Source organism: Eupeodes corollae, chromosome 2, assembly GCF_945859685.1.
Source record: "Eupeodes corollae chromosome 2, idEupCoro1.1, whole genome shotgun sequence".
NCBI classification, from domain to species: Eukaryota; Metazoa; Arthropoda; class Insecta; order Diptera; family Syrphidae; genus Eupeodes; species Eupeodes corollae.
This window is the reverse complement of record NC_079148.1, coordinates 65,404,528-65,429,553: the sequence shown is the minus strand read 5'-3', so window position 1 is coordinate 65,429,553 and position 25,026 is coordinate 65,404,528. Positions and strand designations below refer to the sequence as shown.

At 31.2% G+C, this 25,026-nt stretch overlaps 1 protein-coding gene across 7 annotated transcripts in view; it reads left to right on the top strand.

Moving 5' to 3' along the window:
- Window positions 1–24,355, top strand: part of LOC129946580 (uncharacterized) — a 490,943-nt gene extending 466,588 nt beyond the window's left edge. For 6 of the 7 annotated variants that reach the window (XM_056056821.1, XM_056056825.1, XM_056056823.1 and 3 more), the window contains 7 exons: window positions 5,965–6,338; window positions 6,880–7,626; window positions 13,522–13,937; window positions 14,313–15,487; window positions 15,572–15,642; window positions 15,714–15,817; window positions 15,877–24,355. In XM_056056821.1, coding sequence (XP_055912796.1) covers window positions 5,965–6,338; window positions 6,880–7,626; window positions 13,522–13,937; window positions 14,313–15,487; window positions 15,572–15,642; window positions 15,714–15,817; window positions 15,877–16,153 — 3,164 coding nt within the window. In that variant the 3' untranslated portion in view covers window positions 16,154–24,355. The remainder of the gene's footprint in view (window positions 1–5,964; window positions 6,339–6,879; window positions 7,627–13,521; window positions 13,938–14,312; window positions 15,488–15,571; window positions 15,643–15,713; window positions 15,818–15,876) is intronic. The other variant, XM_056056827.1, reaches the window with a different exon arrangement.
- Window positions 24,356–25,026: the final 671 nt, after the last annotated feature.

Below are 25,026 nucleotides of genomic sequence, written 5' to 3'. Positions count from 1 at the left end.
TGGAACTATCGCCAATAAGTATCTACATTACAAAAAACAAAAAAAAAAAAAAGCATTTCTCCTTCCTAGACGTAGCTAGATACAAAATTTCACTGAGCTTTGTCCTATCGTTTATATCATTATATTCCCGCTTTGCTTTGAAGCTTGTCGTAAATCAGTGGAATTTATTGTTAAAGCTTGCAGTTTTTTGAAAAGTACATTATAAATATTAGACAAAATATTATTTTATATGAAGTTAAAACACTGAACAAAAAAGTGTGATTCAGAAGAAAAACATTTATTTATTTGTGTGTTCAGGGAGTTTTCTTTTTGTATTTTAAGTTTTGAGAGTTAAGTTTATTTCTTTTGAACATTTTGCAAGGCGACTTTGATCTTCAAAATTAGTCCACGTGGACCTCCCTCTTACATCTATCATATATGGTTATAGGCAAAGGAATGTTGTCACTAAAACAGTCTTACGCTGATAGCTTAACATTTTATACTAAATGCAAAATAGTTTTGCTCGAAATCGGAACTTTCAGTTCGGAAAATAACAATTTTTTGTCCGTTTTTTGAGGTTCTTTATGAATATAGTGAACATTATTAAATTCTTATGATAGTTTATAACACATATTTGAACTGAAAACAATAAATTCTGCTGTTATTTTTAACTCCTGGTCCCCACTTTGGAATTTCAAAAGCTTAATATCGTTCTGATCTTTTTAATTTTATTCTTGAGCACATGTGTTTTGAAACAAAATACAAAAAAAAAACTTTAAATTTACAAATATTAAAATTAAATGCAGTATTTATGCACAAACAAATATTAAACAGTTTACTTGTTTGAAAATATATACTTTATAAAAAAGAAATCCAATTGTTATTTACATTATAAGTGTTCACACTTGTATTCATATATATTTTTACCAAAAGAAAAAAAATATACAATTTAAAATGTTCCAAACAAAAATTACTGTACCAATTACAAAAAAAAAATAAACTATATATCAAAAACCAAAAGCATATAGTTTTTTTATAGGATTTATATCTGGAACATTAAGAAAAACAAAAATTAGGAACCTAGAATTTGTTTCTATACATTTTAAGTATTTAATAATATTATGAATTTATATTTCAAAACTTACACATTATATATGTAGATATAATTTAGTTGTATTAAAATTGTATTATTTTTTTGCTTATATTCCAAATGAAATTTAGGTTTGACACAGTTTTTTTTTATTATAAGACATCCATAGAAGATTTTTGATATCTTTAATGACTCGCTTTTAATTTGAGTGGCAATTGATGTTGCTTTCAAGCTTTCCCATGGACATTATGTCAAAAAAAAACTTTAAACTCAAAATTTAAAACAATAAGATCGGTGTAAAGAAAGGCATTTTCCTAAAAAAAGTTACTAATGGCCTTACTACATACCAAAAATTGTTAGCACTTTCAAATCATAGGTTTTCATATTTTATTGAAAGATGGTTATGATGTCGATCCTTTACAAAATCCAGAATGATGACGAGATAATCAGAAATGATCTAGAAATAAAATTGTTTTTTTTTGAAAAAAAGCAGGACATCAAGATCGAGCCTTAATTAACTTAACTAAAGAGTTTTCCAATGAAAGGTTTCTTTTTTAATAGCCCGCTATAAGTTGTCAAGTTTAAAGATGTTATTTAAACATATGACAAGTAAAAACTAAGCCAATTATAAATACAGGATAGTTCACGGGAATATTTAATTAATATTTTATCATACACAAATAAGAGCCATTTATAGTTTTGAAAAGAATATCGAGCATATGACGTCGATTTTGTTCGTAGCACGAAGAAAGTTGGTCCAGCAAACTTGAATGAATGCGTTGAAGCAAGTTTTCGTCTATTAAGGCAATTCCGTGAACCTTCAAGTCAGATGATCTAGGAGGCCAATGCATAACTCCAAAACGTGAAATGAGGTGGCCCAGAAACATCTCATGTATGACGTGTATTGTGGCTATCGCAATGTGAAGAGGTGCTCCATCTTGTTGAAACCAGACATTTGACAGGTTGATAATTCGCTTTTTTCTACGCAACTCTGATTTTATAAAGTTATTAAGCATGTTAATGTAACGGGCGCTGTTGATGGTCACATTATTTTCTTGTTCCTCAAAAAAGTAAAGACCAATGATTATTAACTTCCCATAGGAAGTCATTCTAATGGGTCCGATTTGTGTAATTGAAAATTTTGACATTTCTCGACGTTTCAAGGTCCCCAGAGTTGAAATAAAAGATTTATAGAAAGATGTCTGTGCGTGCGTGTGTACTATTCGTACGTCCGTACATCCGTACGTTCGCGACGTTTTTTCGTCTTCCATAGTTTAAGGACCAGAAGAGATATCGACTTCAATTAAATTCTGTTCATGATAATAAGGCAGAAAGATACAGAAAGGGCTCTCAAGGGAATTGGTGGTTTGGTGGTTTTTTACCATAAAAAGGTAAAAATCTAGAGACTTGAATTAAATTTTATAACTTGATACCAAATCAGTATATTTTTGGAAAAAAACAATCAAAGGTTTTTTTTTTAAATCAAAAAAACTAAAAAAAAATGTTCCACCTCGAAAATTTTACGAACACAAAATGATTTTATCTCGAAAACAGTTTTATGCAACGAAAAAAACGTTTTTAACATCTGGTAAAATTTTAAGGAAAATCGAATTGATAGTTTTTTTACAAAAAATAAAAACCTGAACAAAAAAATTAATAAATGTTGTTAAAAATTTAATTTCGACTCAAATATCTCTTCAAAAACGTAAAATTTAGGCTTCAATTTTATTTTATCTTATGAGAAATATTGTTTTCAACATTCTGAAAAATGTTGAGAAAAATCGAATTGTCAGTTTTTCTACAAAAAATAAAAACCTACAAAAAAAATTAATAAAAAGTGGTAAAAATTGATTTTCGACTCAAATATCTTTTCAAAACTTTGAGATATTGGCTTTATTTTACTTTTATCTTTCAAAAACTATCGTTTTCAACATTCAGTAAAATTTTGAAAAAAATCAAATTCATAGTTTTTTACAAAAAAATAAAATCCGAAAAAAAAATTAACAAAAGTTGGTAAAAATGATTTTCGACTCAAATATCTTTTCAAAAATTTGAGATAATAGCTTCCAACTTATTTTTATTTATAAAAAATATTGTTTTCAACATTAGAAAAAATTTTGAGAAAAATCGAATTGACAGTTTTTTTTACAAAAAAATAAAAATCTAAAAAAAATTTATAAAAGTTGGTAAAAATTTATTAACGACTCAAATATCTTTTTCAAAAATTGTAGATATTGGCTTTATTTTTAAAATCAAAAATATTGTTGTTAACATTCAGTAAAATTTTGAAAAAAATCGAATTGACAGTTTTTGTACAAAAAATTAAAAATAAAATAAAAATTTAAAATAAAACTCTAAAAAAAAAAACAATAATAAAACTTGGTAAAAATTTACTTTCGACTCAAAAATTAAAAATATTTGCTTCAAACTTATTTTATTTCACAGAAAATATTGTTTTCGATATTCAGTAATTTTTATATAAAAATCCAACTGTCCGTTTTTTCATAAAAAATCTACAAAAAATAGAACGCAAATTTGGTAAAAATTTTAAGCAAGACAATTCGTCAGACGAGATGAGAAGTTATCAGTGTGGGTCGCATCCCAGCCTGTTTTTTTTGAAACTGCACACCAAACAATTACCTTACGGCTGTGGAACGGTCGTTTGTTGAGGCTTTCAGGGTTTTCTGCAGCATATAATAACTTAAATTTAGCTTATTAACAAAACCGTTGAAGTGAAAATACGCTTCATTCCACATAAATAGCAGCATATCGTCATTCACCTCACGAGAGCATCTCTTTTACAAATTCTGAATGTTGGTGATAATCATTGAGTTTCAACTGTTGAACAATTGTCAACTTATACGGATGGAAGTTTAACTCTTCCGTCAAACGGAAGAACGATTCAGTTGTAAAGCCTGAGCTTGTTTTCGCACCAAACGCCGACGTGGGCTTCGGAGAAATGAGTCTCTAACCTTTTCCATATTTTTGGGAGCTGTTTTTGTAATTATTCGCGTTTTTCGAAAAGCAGTGACCCATCTCATAATTGTTTTTCGATTGAAAAAGCGCACCATAACGAATGCACGTTTTACTTTCACTACCGATTCCTTGTTTTTGACAAATGAGTCGTACGCGATCACACGGTGTAGGGCACTCCACTGCTCCGTTGTGGAAAGCAAATGGCATTATCTAAAGAATCCAATGAGACCTTTCCGACTTACTCACATTCAGCCTGTTTCGAGACAAAACCTATCTATTCTTAGCCCTATTTCTGTGACCCATCTTGTATTTATAAAGTATGCTTTGCGTGCTCTTAGTTTTTAGACTATACAAGGCTAGTAAACTTCTCGTGTATCATTTAATTCGATACCTTTTAAGAGCTTCAATATTTTCGTATTAAAAAAATCTTAAAGGACAAAGATTATTAGAAGACATAATGTCCATGAATACAAGATTTTCCTATTAAATGTTGGCAGCATATTAACGTGTCTATGGTTTTATGCGAGCTTTTGCTCTTCAAGACTCATAACTAAGATATTGATAAACTATTGTGCTTATTCAAAAACCATGTGTACATATTTTTATCATGCTATTAAATGTTAATACACTTGAGTACACCTTTTTCGGTATTTTTTTTTTGGGTCTTATTTTATTTTTGCTTAATTTTTTTTTAAGATAGGTATTTAGAAGATTCATTTTTTTCTTTATTATTCTTCAAAACTTAGATATTTTAAACGTATGTTAAGGTACTTGAAAATATATGTTAAAAAATCGTTCAGATTTTGGATATCGCAATAATAATGATGGACAAAATGTCCACAAATTTATGATCTAGTCAATCCCAAAAAAAGGAGCTTTTTGTGAATCCTTGCTTTTACATTTCATATTTTTATTTCCAATTGGAATATTGATTTAGTCTGATTGAGATATACATACGTGTGTAAATCCTTTACAGCCTTATAGCCTATGCCATGATGGCAACTCTTATCTAATATTTATGAAGGTTATCGTTGATTATTTTAATCAATAATAATGTCTGATGAGGAGGTGTTTAAACAACTACAAAACCTATCATTAAAAATACAAATTGTCTACAAAACATTATCAACCAATGCACTTTGTATTTTTCTTTTGAAAATATAGTAAATGTGTCTGTAAAATGTATGTAAATTAGTTCCCAAGCTCAAAATAAATAAACATGTAAGCACTGTGTCAATGTTAGCACCAAATTCAAAGTAAAAACCAAATTGAGTCACATAATAAAATATCCCGTCCCTCCTAAAAAGAAAAAGAAATGAAAAAAAAAATTAAATAAAAAACTTTTATTTTATTTATTTTTTAAAAAAAATCACGTGTACAATAATTTATTTAAAAAAAAAAATAAAACCTATTTTTATGTTATCAATTTTTTTTAAGGACTTGAAAATGAATTTCTTTGTGGCTGCTGGTGGGCAATTTCACTATAAATGTTTTTCTATAAATGTGTTTAAACTATATATTATATTATAAAACTAATTATTATTATATTGTTGTCATTTTTTTAAGTTTAATTTTAATTTGTAGAACGTTATGTTGCATATATAAAATAATACATATAACTTTTAATTTTCAAAATTAGATTTGTTTAATATTTTTCTTTTTCTAATTTATGGCATTTTGTTAAAGTAGTTCTTCTCTTAGTAGTTCACGGTAATTTGTTTCATATCAAGTTTAATTAAAAAAAAATATATTTAAATATTTTCCTCAAAAATATATCACAAAATTGCTTCCTAATTATTATTAGTAGTTTTAATAGTTTAGTTCAATGTTTAAATTTATATAAATAGGTCTCTAATGTACGGACTCAATGATGTATTCTAATATTGAATTGTTTGTTCTTTTTTTCTGTTTGTGATTAGGTTCTCCCTCACCACGAAAAAAACGCAACAACTCAACACCAGTCAAAAAGAATGCAGCCGAAAAGAAACAAATCCTTCAACAGCTAGTCTCACCAGCTGCCAATCCTCCGAAACCCAAAGTTAGTCTAGGCGAATTGATTCAAATGTCGGAAAATCGGCTACGTGCTGTCGGCACTCAGGACTCGGGTGAAAGTGGTGGCGATAAGGAAACAACTTTCTCAGAAAATTCCGGATCAGTTGCATCATCATCGGCAGCAGTAGCTGTTACAAGTGCAATCAATGATCCTAAGTTGGAGAAAAAAGTGACATTTGCTCGATTGCTGAATAAGGTTTCAGCTGAAATGAGTTCGGGATCGGAAATTGATGTTGGACATGTAAGTTTAAATTATATTTTTATGAAATATCCATTTATTAGTCTGATTTTTCCCAAACTGTGTCATACTGATCTTCTATATAAACAAGATATATTATCAAAAAAACTATTTAGGAAGAAAGTTCAGGGTCTTACGATTACGATAAGTTGATTTTTAGTCTTAGAACTTTTGGGTTAATAATCAAATGATATTTTTTAAGGAATTTCTTTTAAGTTCTTGAAAAATAATTTCCAAATCATCATTATTATCAAAATTACTGAAGTGATAATTACATTTTCTAAAATATTATTTAACATAACAAATCATACAAGTCTTATATGTTTAGTCCTAGAATCCTCCTTTTTACCCATTTTCAAATTTCAATTTGTGACAGTGATACGTATATAAAAGTTTATTTGTTTCTTCTATCAAAATATTTCTGCTTTTTTGTTTTCTTTCATCTTTGCTGCACCTGCTCTTGTGTGTCTTGCGTCTTGCGTCTATGTTATCCAACAACAACAAACAAAAACTCAAAATTAATCCAACCCTACCCACCATAAAGTTTACACGGAATTCAAGCGCCCTAAGTCTACCAACTGACATCCAATTCCGAGCTAGTTCTATGCCCCCATCACCATGCACAAATGACATGCGTTCACCGCACAGCACCTCATCAAATCAGGGAAGTGATTCATTGTCCAGTTCTGATCTCGCACTAACCGACATCGGAATGCGAAATATAATGCAATTTCAAAACATCAGTCGCAATCGATCGCGTCCGAAAGTTTCCAGTGCCGATTCAATATTGGCGATGTTTCGTAACTTTGCCTCGACAACAACAACTGCCTCAAACACTGCAACAATACCATCCAATTCATCAACATTTATGTCACCATCAACAACACCGACTGCCTCTAGTCCCCAGGATGATGTTCCCGGCGATGATGAGTCAACAACATCCTCAATGCACACACCAGTCAGTTTCTCGTCGAGCGGTGCTCCGGACTCGCCAGTATTCTATAGGCAAACAACTATCGAAGTACCTGTCCTCGATGCCCTAAGCGCCCACAAGACCAACGTCACAAACTCAAATCTTCTTCACCCACCGACAGTTCTACTCGAGATCCCAAGCAATGGAATCAATAAGTGCCTATCGCCGATCCGTGAAATGCCAACGCCAATACCGTCCCCAGCATTAACACCCATCATGCCAAGGCCACAGCGATCGATAAGTCCGATTTTCCAGGACGATCAAATATCGGCAAGTTGTAGCGATGACGACGATCGAAGCAGTGACAACCAAATTTCGGTAACTATCAATCAGTATGGATGTTTAAATTATTATTATTATTTTTATTATATTTTTAATTACAAACCTCAATATATAAAGTAAGCTTGATTAATATATATTGATTTAAAGAATCCATTTTTATGTATTTTATGTATGGTAATCGTTTTGGTGTAAGCCCGCTAATCAGTTTCTTTGTCATTACAATGTCATATAATTGAATATTTTTGTATTTGATTTTGTGATTTAAATTATTATATTTTGTTGATTCGCTTTAATTGGCTAAAATTCATGTCAGAAAAATGAAACATAAAATATATTTTGATATTAATTATTGAGAGATTGGCTGATGTATTGTTTAAAAATTATTATTTCTCTTGAACAAAACTGTTTATAATTTTGTTCGTTTTCCAGGTATAAATTAAGGGTAACATATAATTAATTCAAAAAAAGCTCCAAGCTTTTATGATTTATGGAAGTATTGGAATAACATTCATTTTTTAGGTACACAATGTTTTTTTTAAACAAAACTATAAAATTATAAGTATAATTTCGTTGGTCGTAAAAGTACATTTTAAAATGGCCTTGTTCAGCGATTGCAATCATTGAAGTGTTTTATGAATAATAGAAACGTACGTTTAGACTTTAAATTAAATTGCATTAGCAGATATAGAAGGTGTATTATTTCGTCTTCGTCATTATAAATTAAATTTACTTCGATGTTCAAAATATTGCAGTGGAAAACAATATAAACATTAAACAAATATAGCTCCGAACTTATTGAGTGGAATTTATGGAATATATTGAATGATTTTGAAAAAAACTTAAAATATAAACAATTAAACAAAAGCTAATGTAATTTAATTGAACATAGTGTTTTAAAAACAAGTAGTTTGATGTTATCTTTAACACCCTTCCTCAAACGCATTGTACTACAGCTTTTGCTCTGAATTTCTCGATTTTTGAAGAAGACAGTGGCTTGGTAAACATATCGGCTATCATTTCTTCACTGGGACAGTAAGTGCATATAATATGATTTTTATCAATGTGGTCCTTCACGAAATGAACTTTAGTGTCGATATCCTTAGTCCTGTTGCTTAGTTTCTGCTCTTTGTATTTTTCTTTTGCTGACATATTACTTAATTTTAAAGAAAAATCTATTGTGCCTTTTAAGTATTTTAAGACACGTTTAAATTCAGTCCAATCTTCTTAGTTAGGGCAGCTTACTTTTCTTGCCGGAATGGAAACTGCAATATCAGGTCTTGAATTCACACTCAAATATAAGAGAGAACCTATTAATTTTTGGTAATTTGTATTATTCAAAAGATTTTTCCATATCCAGGGTCGAGTATGGAATTTAGATATCTTTGAATTATCAAATCCAAAATCTTGTAATAAATTTTTAAAGTATTGACTTTGCCGAATGTTAAAATTTAAATTTTGGTCTTGAAAAACTTCCACTCCTCCAAGGTTGCTTACTTCAAACTTTGTTTTGAGTAAACTCTTAACTTCATCAATTTTAGTCCGATTAGAACTTGCGACTAAAATGTCATCGTTGGTCGCATACAATCGTTTCGTTGTAAGATTTAGGTTCTACTGTGGATGAATCTGATGTTGAAGCTTTAAATCCTGGTCGATCGGGGGGGTGGCCTTTGTTTAAACTTTCTGACCTACGAACAAAACCCTCATCCTCTAGATTTGGTATTTCTGTTGTGTTCCCGGAACTGTCAGAGTCTATGTTGGCATCTACTCGTAAATCTAGACTATGGAATGAAGTATCGTCTTCTAAAACTAGTTGTTGTTTTTGCGTGTTATTGTCCTTATCGTCATTTGAAGATTTATTGCGACAAAGAAATTCAAAATCTATATCAGAATGGTGATATACCTCTGGATCAATGTTGTTAGTCATTTCAGTGTCTTTTATAAATTTAACGTCTCTGCTTATTGTTATTCTCTTTGTTTGTATGTTCACTAAACGATATCCCTTCGAATTTTCATCATACCCAACAAACGTTAAGACTTGGGTTTTTGAATCTAGCTTTCTACGGGTCTCTCTAGGAATCAAACGGTAAGCTTTTGAACCAAAAATTTGTAGATGGCTTATGTTTGGTTTTCTACCTTCCCAAAGTTCCAATGGATTAGAGGGAATTGAACTGGATACTAAGACATTTTGTAAATAATTTGCTTTCATAAGCGCTTCTCCCAAAACACATTTGTCATTTTTGCTTCAGCCAACATACAACGAGCCATTTCCACAAGCGACCTATTTTTCCTCTCGGCGACACCGTTTTGTTGTGGTGAATAGGGTTTTGTATACTGATGACGAATCCCTTTATTCTCAAGAGTCGGTACAGCCCATTGGATGAATCAGCTCCCCCAATTTCTTTTCCGGTCAATGTCTGGATATTGCAACTTGCGTCAGAGAATAGTAGTTTGAATCCCATCTTTAGCATTTTTGTGACAGAAAGAAGATTTCCATGAAATGAAGGAATGAATAATACATCCTTCACGTCGACGATCACCTTTTCACCTTAAATAGTTAAACGACAAAGTCCTTTGCCGCTGGAAACAACGGATTTTCCATTCGCCACAGTCACTTTTTCACAAACGGACTTATCTATGATGGCAAAATCGGATTGTCGTGCGCTGATGTGACAGGTGGCTCAGGAATCAGCAACCCAAAAGGTCTTATCGTTAGCCGAAGAAAAGCAATAGTTACCAATTTTGACTACATTGTTTTCTTCAGCTTGTTTAACTTGGTTGTTTGCCTCAACTTCTTCATCTTTCAGCAATCCTTCTTGATATGTCCTTTAGCCTTGCAATGATGACAAACCTTTCTATTGCGTTCTTCTGGACTTGCAGACGACTTCAAAGCTGAATTATTTTCTGAAAATTGGTGTGATTGACTCTGGTATTCATCGATTAGGCTAGCTTCGACAACCTTAAGTGTCAATTCTTCCATCTTACGAGCTTCCAAGGCCGTCACCAACGTATCGAATGAGGATTGAAGACTGCTTAGTAACATAGAACCGAGCCAACGCTCGGAAAAGTGCTCACCTATAGCTTCCAACTTCTCGAACAATAGCTTCATTTCCATAATGTGCTCTGCAATGCTCCGATCCATGGAAAATTTCATTTCAATGATACTCCTCATAAGACGTACGCTGCTTCCCAAAATATTCTTCTCATGGTGACTGCGTCAAGCATCCCATGACTCATGTGCTGTTTTGGACTTCTGGATCAGCTTGAGTTGACTATCTTCCACGGACAATCCAATGATCACAGTCGCCTCATCGTGGATAGGCAGCACTGTTCAAACGTTTTTCTTGCTTTATAACTTTTTGCTTTATAACATCCCCCATTTGTTATCGGAAAGAAGCTTCATCTGCATACATATAAGATTCAGTTGAAAAGAGAATCGGCAGAGAGATGTTGTCGGAAATTATCACCAATTTCAAGGATCCCATTATTACATGAAGTGATCTTGGAGATGGACATTTGCACGACTTTATTTTTTTTTCTTAAAATTTCCAAGGTTTTTTGGGTTCTTTTTCTGAGACACCCTGTACTTCTCTGATTTTGGAAAGAGTATTTGTTTTGTCAACCCATAAAAAGACAGTCCTATGGTCCATTTTTAAGGTTCATATAAAAGACATTTTAACGTTTTTCTTAAGACAATTAAAAGCTGATAAAGAGTTTTTATTCGACGAAAAGTTTTTTAGAAGAAAGCTAACACAAATAATTTAATATTATTCTCAAGAATTCAGCTTTATTAAAAAAAAAATAAGGCTGAGCCATAATGTTTTCTAAATCATTTCGGGCTGCCGCGGCTGGCTCGAATAAATTCCAGACGAAAAAGCCCAATTTTTGCCGTATGGCTCCACTTTTATTTAGTAGTGTTCAATTGCATGATTTTAGAGACCACTCCTCAAACCTCAAAAGCCCACAAAGCAAGGTAATGCGTCTACCAAAAGTTCCCTTCAATAAATTGGTTGTTTCGTTGGCACACCAAAACAGTAACTTTTTGGGGATATAACGCCGGCCGACGCGCGTCTCAACAACGGTTTGTGGATTATGATTATTCCAAATATGACAAGTTGGTTTATTAACGTAGCCATTCAACAACATAGTCTTGGGATCGGTGGCAATCTGGTTTTGGTTTTTTTTGTAACGAACGTGTGACGAGTTTGATGTTCGCTCGAAGTCAAAAACCCTCAACCGCACATCTTTTTGCAAAATCTTCCATAAAGGCGATGACACAACTCCATCCGTCTCTGGCGTCTCTGCTAGATTGAAAACCCCACGTCTTAAAAACACCCTTTACTTTACTAATGGCTAATAACTTATTATTTTAAAGCAAATAAATAAGAAAACTACCTCCAGTGTTTGCACCAACCGTGAAACAATGTTTAATTTGATCCAGGATGTATAGGGACCTTCATTTTCTGGATTAAAATTGTTAGCGCTGACATTTAACAGGTGCCAAGCTAAGCTGTCATTGAAGTATCATAACATTAATTGCTTAAAGCTTGCTACATAGCGTCTTAATCGATGTTTATTTTATTAAAATCGGTTTTATTTTAAAGAAATTTAATGACGGTGTCAGAAAAACCACTAAGCCCTATTTCAAATTTAGAATTGTAGTTGAGAAACAAGAGACCATACAAAGTACATTTTGTTTTGCCTCATTCAGCGATGAATATGTAAGCAATCAAAAGTTTTGCCTGCTTATGGGGCTCAAAACACCCACAAGTGATCAAAGAGGCACAATTGCATCCAAATAAAGGTTTGAAGGGTTGAAAGATATCATTGGTCCATATTTATTTAGAAAATGCCAAAACTCAGACAGTTACAGTCCACTTGGAACGATATGATGGAATCATGACCGATTTTATTTGTGGCGCGTTGGGCGGTCAGCCGGCGTGGAGATTCAATTTCATGACAATTTGTGGTTCCAACAAGACATGTAAAAATGGTCAATCATGGATCAAGATCATACGATACGATGATATTTCTTTTCAATTAGTAAGTGCAAATAATCGTATCCAAACGAATAATTCCGGAAAAAAAAAATGTGTGAACAATTCGTTTAATATTACTGCAAAAAGAATTCCATGTTATAAATTTTCCTGAGGCATCCATTTGAATGATATTTTTTGCTTAAAAAATCATAAAATCTGAACTTTCCATAGATACCATACAAAATTTGCCTAGACTTATTAGACTTATTTCTCATTTTAACGCACTTATAGTCGTAGATTGACGTAACTCTTCGATTGTGCCAAGCATTTTAGTTAAAGTGTAATACGATCATATCAATGTCAACTAGCCATTAAACGCTTTTTTTTCAACATCAAAAGTTCAGTCGTCTTTTAAATCGACTTTCTGTTTGCTATAAAATTGAAACAATTTTGTATACCAATAATTTAGGTTAATCTGGATACTGGTAAAATGCTGCGAGGATATAGCACTGAATGACTACTCGATGCACTCGTATTATGGTCAGTGAATTCTTCAAGTTAAAATGTATTCATTGAATGTCTAGAAAAAACTATTGGCTTTGAGATCAATATCCTAAATCATATGCAATGAAAACAATCAAGAAAAAACCTTATGGGCTAGAAAAGTCGCATTTAACCTTGATATCATTCAAAATTGGTTTTATTACCTCATACAGTACGCGTAACTAATGGCGCAACATGCATTTATTTCCCTCAACGCTTTAGAAAATGAAAATTAAAAGTATTTTAAGCAACTTCCAAGTGTGATTCTCAAAAAGTTTATACCTACATCATTATAGTTAGCACACATACACACACACATAAATGAACACAAACATTTACCCACACGACAACAAATCGGTTCATTTATACAAAAATTGCATTTTTATTTTTATAAAAATTCTTTCCCCTCAAGGCAAGTATATTCTTGGACCTTGGCCAGAACGAGAGCTTCATGAGCCATTTAAGCCGCGAATCAGAGAATAGCACACCAACCGAAATGTTCACTACCTTCAAGGCGGACGTGCACAACCAAATGTCTTTCAAATGTCGATTGCCACAGTCATCTATGCAGCCGCAGCAACAACAGCAGCAGCAACAAAAGTCACCAACATTCCTTATGCCTAGTATCACCATTGACATTGAACCACCAACCCCTGAAGAGAAAACACCACGTCCTAGAGATTTAATCATACCAACTTTAACAGTGGAACAACCTAGTCCAACGAAAAATTGTTTCCCTCGGAATGTCTTCCCTGGATCACCGCCACCTCAACGTGCAAGCATCGGCGAGACTAGTTTCATGTTTCCTAACAAACAGCAACAGAAAAGGTATCAATTATAATTCTCAAACAATAACAAATAAATCTTCCACGACTCCCAAGACTTTTTAAACATTTCCCACCATTTCCATTTTAAGTGAACTTCCTCTGTAACTCTGTTAACCGTAGAGTGTTCTTTGTGTAATCTGTCAAAAACTGCCCTTCTAGATCTATAATTTATGGTTTCTGTTTGCTTTTGATGTGTCACTAAGCCGTAGATCTGTAGAGCTATAGAGCCTCCTAATATTGCATACTAGTATTGTAGTTGTTTCGCCTTCGATGTTGCTTTATACTTCTAGCCATGTTGGGACATTAACTTTTGATTGTTCATATACGAGTAACGTAGTTTTAGATCAACATCAAGGCCTTTAATCTTTGATTGCAGATTGCTGAAACAATTCGAGAAGCCTACATCTCTTGACCTGCAGTTTGTGCCACCCACGATTACAATTACGTCGAATATGAGCGAGCTTGAGTCTGATACGGAACCACTTTCGCCTGCCCCTAAGACAGGTGGACCAGGATCACTCTTGGCACCTGGCAACCCTGGTATGTGTTACCTTAGTCCGTTTACGATGTGCAGTCGAGCCGATCGCACCATATCGGAGAGTAATCTCAGTTCGTCAGGATACTCAAGTATGGCAAGTCCAGGCCCAAGTCGCTGTGGATCGAGCAATCCACTGTGTCCGAACGAAATGGACGAACCTGGCAGTGGGCATTCTGGGCCGAGTTTGTCACTCCACGCCAGCCTTCTGAGTCGAAGGAAGAACGCTGCTTTGGCCAGCTGCAAAGAGAACATCACCAATGGAAAGCATTCAGCATCTAATGATGATCACCAAGAAAGACTGCGAGCCCGATCCGATTCCGAAACTATGTCAGATGATATTCTACTCGAATCCAATGACGAGGGAATCGGAACGGATCATGTTGATGAAAAACTTGATGACAACCGTAATAATGGCGGGCAACAACTAGGAGTTTTCATCGAAGAACAAATACTTGTCGAGGTTGAGGAGCCCGCTCCAGCGCCAGTCACTCAAATGGCACAACTACAACTCCCACAAATTGTCATACAGATAGATGGAACTGACAAGGGGTTGTCACCGGTTTCGTCACGCTCGGAGAGTCCACTGAGTGAACGTGCTGGCATGGGCCGTTTCTCTCCTCATTTCTATGGTCGTAAAGACCAGCTACCATTTACTGACTCCGATGGTCTCTATGATTTTCCATCTTCCGATGGTAAAGCAAGCACTTACAGCCATCAACGGAGGAGTAGCAGTAAAAAGCGGGAACGAAAACTCTCCAAATCAGGCTGTACACAGTCACCAACAAAGAATCAAAATGATGTGTCGGCAAAAGATTCCAGCACACCGACTACAAGTAGCCACGTCTGTTCGAAACACTGTCGATCCTATCATCATTCATGTCCCGTCAACGCAGTCACAGCGAGAAAAAGTCCCAAAAGACGGCCGGTCAATAGACATCCTGTGGCAAGTAGTAGTAGCTCTTCAGAAAGTTTGACATCTACCAAGGATATGACAATCCGATCGATGCCTAGACGTATGTCAATTACAAATGATTGATAATGACATTTCCCTAGCGGTACAATTTTGTTTTTTTTTTATTTTTTTCTTTTTTGTTAAGGACTGAACTCACCAAATAGGGAGAAAAGACTCAGAAAACACGATAGCAATAGTGAGGATGACGCCGCTGATGTAAGTTTCTATATAGTATTGAACCAAGAGGTTTTAATGCTTTTTATATGTATGTACATTTTTAAATGTAGGCACTTCTGCGACGAATGTCTCCAAGCATTGTAAGCACTGAAAATAACCAAATACAACCACGATGTAAAATAAATCGCCTTCGGGCAATAGGAAATCAAATTAGGTAAATATTGATTGTTTTATAGCTTAAAATTAAACTTTAACAATTTTGTTTGTATATAGATTCTTAAGACGCCTTGAAAAATCAATTAAAACCCGTGAACGTCTTGTATCGCCATCAGACAGTTGCGCTGAGGAAAACACTGATGACTTGGACTCCCCACAAGCCACATCTCCTCTCCTACAACCAACATCACCAAATCGAACAAAAATGGCATTATGTCGTCAGAACCGTATTCCTCCGGGAACTTACAGTTTAACAAATTCAGCTGTTCTCAATCCAGGCAACTGGAAAGGAAGAGACCGCAGTATTATCACCGCAGATGTTAATAGTGATTAAAATTATGAACAAAATATAGTATTTTATTCTAAATGGCGCCCAACAAAAAACAACATTCTTAATTCTAGAGTTGAATTTTTTGAAGTTTACAGGACTTAAGAAATAAAAAAAAGCAATAGTTTAAGGATATATAATTTACTAAATACTATGATTGACGTTTGAGCAAACAAAAAATAGTAACACAAAATTAAATGGCGCCCAACGCAAGCCAATTATTTAATGAGTTAAGATAAAAAGCACTTTCTTAGATGTATAATCGCATTAGAAAATCTGCAACAATTTCTAAAACCAGTGCACCTAAAAATAGTGTTAGTTTTTTTATAAGTACATAAGTTAGCATAACCATAGAAAAACAAAAATTATAGAGCACTTTTAAGCATGGGTGTAAATAGCCACTTTTCAAAAATTATAGACCTTAAACAAAATAAGCACACCGCACGAAAACTTAACAAAAAAAAAAACAATATTTTATAATTCTTCGAAATTAACCTATAAAAAAAAAACAAAACTGTAAATAAAAAGTATAGAATAAGCAATATAAACTTAAACGTGATATGTGATAAGAATCTCTGCGCTTAAATAGCATTAAATTCGTGACACTTTACAAAAATATATTATTTTTGAACTAAAATTTAAAAACAAAAACTACATATTTTTTCTTTTTAAGTTTTGTCTAAAAAAAAAAACTTTTTACAACAAAAAAAAATGATCTACTAAACATGTGTTCATCATCACGTTATTTAAAACAAATTTTTGTTGTTTATAATTTAATAAATAAAAATATTATTGACAAAATATTGTAAGAAAAATAAAAATAAAACAATTTCAAAACCTTGGGAAAATGAGGACAATCGTTTAATCACTTTTATCTATATTTTCGCTTTTGCGTGCATAAACTCTTTTGTTGCAATATTTCAGTGTTAGATATTTATTTTAGAAATAATGAAAAATATATTTAAAATAATCAGCGAGTCTTGTGACATAATTATCTAATGTACATAATATTTTCTGACCATTGATTGTAAATCTCTTAAGTATAAGGTGCAGGTCAAGGAACACACATGGTAATTCTTTTTTCTTTTATGCGTGAAAATAATTATAGAAAATTACTTTTAATGTTAGCTTTAAACAGTCATTAATAATGGAAATATTTTACTTTTTAAAACGTTTTTGTTTCTTTTCATTTGATGTTCACGGAATTTTGAAAGGCCAATCCTAGCATCGGGTTTCGAAAAACTCTATGTTAAAAAACCCTCATAATGTGTATTTATTTTCCAAACCAATTGTTATTATTTCTTTAGCTATCCTTACAGCCAATATATAAATTCAAAATAGTTTTCTGAGCTCTCTTTAAAAATGTCCTCATTTTTGTTCCCAATTGAGTTAATTTCAAATACTATCCATATTACATGTTATTAACCCCCGTGTGTTTTTGAAGAGAAGAAGTAACAGAAATAATGTTGCCATTTTACAATGTTTTGGTAGAATTCAGAATGAATTAGTTTAAATTGTTTTAAAAGCATAGGTAAAAAAAGAAAGATACTGTACATGTTCTATATTGTTTTATAGAAAACTTTAAAAGAAGCTGATTGCAAAACCCTTGAAGATCTTCTGTGTTCTGTAATTGTCAAGAATTCTTCTGTGTAAATTATATCGTGTTTTCTCTAGAACTAGTGGAGACTCAGATACCCTATAAATGTCTCATACAAACAGAACCATTTTGAATCATTCTGACCATCGACATACTATACATGGACTGCTAGTAGCCAACTTCACGATGGTTCCACTTTTAACGGACAAAACACTAGCGCAAAGAGGGCTATGCGGATAAATTGTGTAACATTTAATACTCACAGCCACTGCTGTCGTTCTTGCTACTATAGAAGTATTTTACTATTTTCAGAGTCAACTGTTACTCTACCCACGGACGAAAACTACTCCCCAAAATAAAACGGAAAAGAAATTTGTATTTGGTTTACAATAAAAATTTGAAATATAATGCCCCAATAATAGTGCAACAACAGGAAGAAAATTTTCAGACGTAAGCCTTATAAAAGATAAAAAACAAAATCACTCAAGGTAGAAACGGTGAATGGGAATGCCCTACTTACTGCTAAGGAACTTCTTAAAAACAATTTCACCGAAAAATGGGAGCCATCGAAAACTTTAATCTAGAATAACAAAACATTGTATAAGGCGCCAGTTATAGCTATCATTGGTTTTCATCATTGAAAACAAACATTGGAACTTTTTTAACAGGTCGTCTATAGCTATCCTTAAACATTTCTGTCATTAAAAAAATTTCCCGATTGAAATCCACCGACAAAATTTTACTGAGTGAAATCTATCATTGCAATTGTGTGAAATTAGAACACAAATCAGTGGAATGATTCCTTTAACATTTGAACATAAAGTATCAGCTGTTCAGGAAAATGAATTTTCGTCCGTTGTAGAGAAAAATAAATGCGCAGTTACACTTTTTTTTCTCAAAAAAAATTCTTTGTGTGATTTCCAATGGATGATTATATAATTTTCATTTCAAGTTCTAAAACCCCTTAATGTTTGTAACTGAAAATATGAAACATCGAATTTACAATCATGAATTTAATTTATTCATGAATATTCAAAAATGTATGTTGATGTAAAATATAATTTTAATTGTCGATTTCTTATTTAATAAACAAAAAGTATTGAATTTAAATTATTTATTTCAACCATATTATTTTAAAATGTTGGCCTTTAAGCAGTGAAAGCAAAAATTTGGTCCGACATTACATCCCTCTATTTGTCTGTTTTCGGAACATTAACCTTCGCAATAGGCTAATTAACTTCGAATTTGGACATTATTATTTTCAGTTTTTAATTTTATTCAGGGGCCAAGCATGTGTTTGTTGTTTTTTTTTGTTTTACTCCTTATTTAAGAAAATACTCCCCAAAGTGATAGAAAAATACTACTCTTGAAATTTTTAAAACGACAGCACTGCTCACAGCAAAAAAAACATGGCATCGTTGGCTTCAACAAATTATACTAGATGTCAATAGTTTCTATGTCAGAAAAAGCTTATCTCAACTAAATACAAAACAGATGTCGCTAAATATTTCATACCCTTTTTTTGCCACTGAGCCTAAAAGGGGTAGTGTAGCTAATTTAAAGTGGAACCATTTTTATTAAAATTTTGTATGGAAAATTCACACCACTAGCAGTCCATGTATAGTATGTCAATGATTCTGACAATAGAATCTTAGTTCTTTTTTAATTCAGAGGTCAGCTCCGAGCAGAGTCTGAGCGAGCAGAGTAGAGTAGACTAGAGTTCTGAGCAGAGTATGTTCGGAGCTCTCTGATTTAATTATGAAACAACTTGAGCACTAAACTGTCATGATTTTACATGTCTTCTGTTTGAAGGCGTTCAAAATTTTCTTTAATCAAATAAAACACGAATTTGAAGCTCTGAACGATCAGAGCTCAAAAAGAAACACAATTATTCTTTTGACAGTTCGAGCTTTGGTCTGAACAAAAAAAGAAAAACGCCAAATAACAAATTGTAAAGTTAAACGTCAAAATGACAGTTTGTTTTTATTCTGCATTTTTTTATAAATTATTTGATTTAATTATTCAAATAAAAGACGAATTTCTGTAATGAAAAGATTGACTAAGAAAAATTTGTCTTCAAAAAAATCCAATCTAAAGAGACGGTTATTTACTTTTTATTTAAATTTAATACAAAAAATTTAATAGAAAACATTGTTAATGAAGAAAGAAATCTCAAGATATTAAATATTTTCTTTCTTCTTTCTTCAAAAGGAGCTGACTACAAAATAGTTGACGATTTTCCTTGTTTTATAATTATAATGCGTTTCTTCTTGTAGGCTATTTTGGACTTTTGTGGTTAGATATCAGAACTGGGGGTGCCTCAGATACCCTATAGAACACGGCCATTTTGAAATAATTCTGACATCGGAATATTAGTTCCCAATAACACATTTTTCAGTAAGACGTCAAAATATTGGTTTGTTACTGTTCTGCACGTTTTTCTTAAGTTTTACTCCATTATTCATTATTAAAAACAAAAATTGACTAGGAACAAATCTATCTCAAAGTTAAAATCCAATCTAAAGAGGCGGTTATTTACTACCAAAGGCAAAATAGTTAATGAAGAAAGAAATCTCAAGATATCAAATATTTTCTTTATTATTTGGTAGTAAATTTGAAAAGGAACAAATTGTTCAGTTAAACGTCAACATGACAGTTTGTTTTTATGCAGCACTTTTTTATAAATTATTTGATTTAATTACTCAAATTAAAGACGCATTTCTGTAATGAAACCATTGACTAAGAAAAAATGTTTCTTCAAATGAAAATTCAATCTAAAGAAATGGTTAATTACTTTTTATTGAAATTAAATACCATAGGAAAAAATAGTTAAAGAAGAAAGAAATCTCAAGATATTAAATATTTTCTTTATTATTTGGTAGCAAATTTGAAAAGGAGCTGACTACAAAAAAGTTGACGATTTTCCTTGTTTTGTAATCATAATGCGTTTCTTCTTGTAGGATATTTTGGACTTTTGTGGTTAGATATCAGAACTGGGAGTGCCTCAGATACCCTATAGAACACAGTCATTTTGAAATCATTCTGACATGGGAATATTAGTTCACAATAACACATTTTTCAGTTAGGCGTTTGGTTGTTACTGTTCTGCACGTTTTTCTTAAATTAATTTACTCCATTATTCGTTATTAAAAACTTTAATTGACTAAGAACAAATGTATCTCAAAGTTAAAATCCAATCTAAAGAGGCGGTTAGTTACAGCTTTTTACTTTATTGCATTAATTAATGGTCTTGGAACCCTAAGCTCTTAACAAGATTTCAATGCATAATGGGGATGTAAAATTTAAAATAAAAATTTTCAGACATTAAGTATTTTCATTTTAATAATTCTCTAAAGGGTTTTCAACAAGTTGACTTAGAGCACTCATCTTAATTTTTTTGTTGAACAGAATATCTAATCGCTGCAATGCGTATTTTAAATTAAACTGCAATCATCCTATATTTTTTGCTATACAAAGAAAACAAACTCAAACGGGTAAACTATTATAGTATATGTATGTAGTAGGTATATAAAATCTTTTACAGATACAAAATTAAAAAAAAAATTATTAAAACTAAAATAAAAAAACATTTTTGTTCAAATGTTTATGGTAGAGATATATAAAATACAAAAATTATTCAAAATAAATAACAATAACTGTCCCATTTACGAAAATCGCAATTTTTAAAAATTATATAATATTTTATTATTCATGCCATAAAATTCACTGTACCATTAAATGTAGATAAATTTCTATCAATTTCGTAATTAGGACAGTTCCTTCCAAAGCATTATTAATTCAACTACTCGTAACACAACATACAAATAATCATCGGCAACCTTTCTACTGCTTACCCCATCGAATTAAATTAAGAATATAAGTTAAATAATATTAAAAAATAATGTTTAAATAAAACAAAAGAAGGAAATATTTAAAAAAAGAAAAAAAAAAAACGTATTTGAACTTAAACAAAAAAAAAAACACTATATAAATCGCATTAACTTTAGGCGAAGAAAGATTTAAATGGCTTGTATTGAGACTGATTTTGTAAAAATTGTAAAAGAAACAAAAAATAATAATAATTACTAAAATTCAAACAAAAACTATATAGATCTATAAATGGCAAATAAAATAAAATATAATGTATGTTTTATTAAATTAAACTTTTATTAAAAATAATTCATTATGCACAACATGTTAAATATTTTTCGACTATAGAGATATATTTGCAAAATGAAAAAAAAAAAACAAAAAATAAACAACTAAATATTTATTCATTTACATACCTACCACCTAATTTACACTCATCAAATAGAAATTAAAACAAAAATATTAGGTAAATGTAGTAAAATATATTTAGAAGAGAAAAAAAAATAAATAAATAAACATTTGCACTTTTCAAATTTAACATTAAAATTCTTCGTACAACTGCAGTTTTAGTTTTAGGACTCTGTGATAAAACTTGAAAGAAAATGTTAATGCTAAATTTTACGATACATTTTGACAATATATGATACAAAATATATTAATTTTTATTTATTGTTTCTTTATGAAGCTGCTGCAAACAGAAAAGTATCCAATCAATAGATATTATTATTTAAACTTTGATGTTTGATTCAATAAGTGTTACATATGGAATTTTAAAATCCTTTCCCTACCTTATTTTTCTTGTTCAGAGTCATTACCTTCAGCTTGGGTGAAGGTACGTAATTGGTGTTGGTGAGAAGGTAAAATGTTAAAGTTAAAAACAGTTTAGAAGAAAATATAAATTTTAACATTAAACAGTAAATTTTCTAAGAAAAACATATAACAATAAATAAAATAATAAGATTGAAAATTTATCTTATAACTTGTATAAGTCAGTTTGATTTCATCTAGATCAAAGATTTGAAGTTAATATATAAGGAAATAATGATTTCTTTTACCAAATGAGTTAAAAAGGTACAATTAATAATAATTGTAATTGAAAAAGTATGAATTTCAATAACTTGTAATTGTAATTTAAAAAATTCACTTACTAGTTACATGTTTTTGAAAATTGTAGTATTTTTATTCAAGCTTTTGAAAGAATACACTTTTAAATTGCAGTCAATAGAATGGATTTCGTTGTGGAATTATTAATTCAAAACATAACGAATAAAATAACTTAGAATTTCAATTTTTATTATTTTTTATTTATTGCAAAAATGTACAATTTCAACAAATTTTTTTGTAATATCGCTCAAAAGTGCTTTAAAAAAAGTTACCATTATTGTTTTGTATTTTTATCATTAGTTTTATTTTCAACTACGTTTATGTAATTAAATTTCAAGGAATTGACGATTTTCAATTACATGTAATTAATAATTGACGCTTTTCAATTACATGTTTTTAGTTTTTGAAATTCTTCAATTAAATTTTAAAGTAATTGAAAAGTGTGTGGACTTTTAAATTGCAAGTTATTGTAATTTAATTTTGTTAGTAATAATCATTTGTTCACAAGTCTCAATTCAGTTAATGATTGATAAAGAATCTCTCAAAGCAATTTTTTTATATCAGAGTCCTCTTCTTTATGTAATTTTTAATCTCAAGAATTTAAGGAGTCTCTGCATAAATATACACAAATTTGATCAAAACGACGCGATGTCTAAAAGAAAACATTAATGTGCAATAAATACACCTTAGTACATTTTTTGTTATTAAACTTTAAATGAACGGTAGTTAAAACTTAAAAATGCAGAAAACTAATCTGATATGTAACGAAACGCATTTATAAGGTGATTTAGTGCTAACTAACCAAATTTATTGATTGAACTCGAATCTAGAAGTCTATTAAAATACTGCAAATCAAAAATAGTATACAAAAAATAAATTCCTTTATTTTACTTCTTTTCCGTCAAAGAAAAAATTGCTATTCAAACTATTTCCATAGACACCTGGTAGGCGGTAAGATGGAAATTCATCCCCCCTGAATTTAAGCCTGGTCACTTTTTATTAAATTGATTTTCTACCCAAGTTATAAATTTTTCTTTTTCAAAAGAATTAAATGATATGCCGAATCGTTGAATAAAATCAATTTTTTCGTATTCTCTTTAAAAAAAGTTAACTTAATTTTAGTTTTATCTTCCTTGAACGATAACAGGCCTTTGACTTATTCCTTGTAACACTATTAAACCCTTTATCTCTTCGATTTCCTTCTAACTACCAACAACAATGTTAACACTTCAGGTTTATGCCAAAAATGCACATTTCATGGGCATACAATATCAAAATAAAAATATTCCAAACATCAATAAAAACTGCAACAGCTTAAAAATTAAATATTTATGCTTTCGTGTAAATATACTAATCCATTAACAATAACAATAACAACAAATATTAATAATCAAAAAGTCTCTTAACAAATCTTATGCAGCAAAAACATTATTTAAATTTTATGTTTACCTAAATGTTTATAAAAATTTAAAAAAATGAAAAAAACATTCCTATGACACCTACTGACCTTAAATTTAAAACAAAAAAATATGTCTTTAATCTTTACAAGCAATATATTATCAATAGTAAATTATTATTACTGTAGCTGCAATAAAGCGAAGTAATTAATTAATTGAATAGAAATTAAAAAAATAAAATCACAAGAAATTATTTGTAGGTATATTATGTAACAATATTCTAAATAACTTTTATTTTGTATATATATGCACTCTTGCATTTAAGGAAAAATTTAAATTATTACATGAATAAAATCAATTATTATTTGTATAAGTTCAATTATTCAAAAATTACACACACACATTGTATAAAATTATAAAAACAAGAAAAGAAAACATGAACAACATAAAGCAAAATAAAAAAATTATATACTTAAGAAATATATTTGCAAAAATAAAAAAAATAACAAATAAAACCGATAACTCTATTGTGTCGTTATTTTTTAGAGGTTGAAATCAAAACCAATGAGACAATTATTTTTGCAACGTCAAATTTATCACCATTTTATTGTTTGGAAATACACCCTTTTTCTAGAGAACGAGAACGTCCACTCACCAACTCTTTAAATGTGTGAGTGCTCCCGAAGATAGTTTTCATATCATATCAGACAGTTGTTACTTACTTACTTACTTAAAGTGGCGCTACAGTACGGGAAGGACCTGGGCCTCAACCAACATGCGTCTCCAGCCAGTTCGGTCCCTAGCTAGCTGTCTCCAGTTTCACATGCCAAATTGGTTGAGGTTCTCTCCCACCTGGGTGTGCCACCTGAGTCGCGGTCTTTCTCTGCTACGCCGCCGTCCCTCGAGATTGG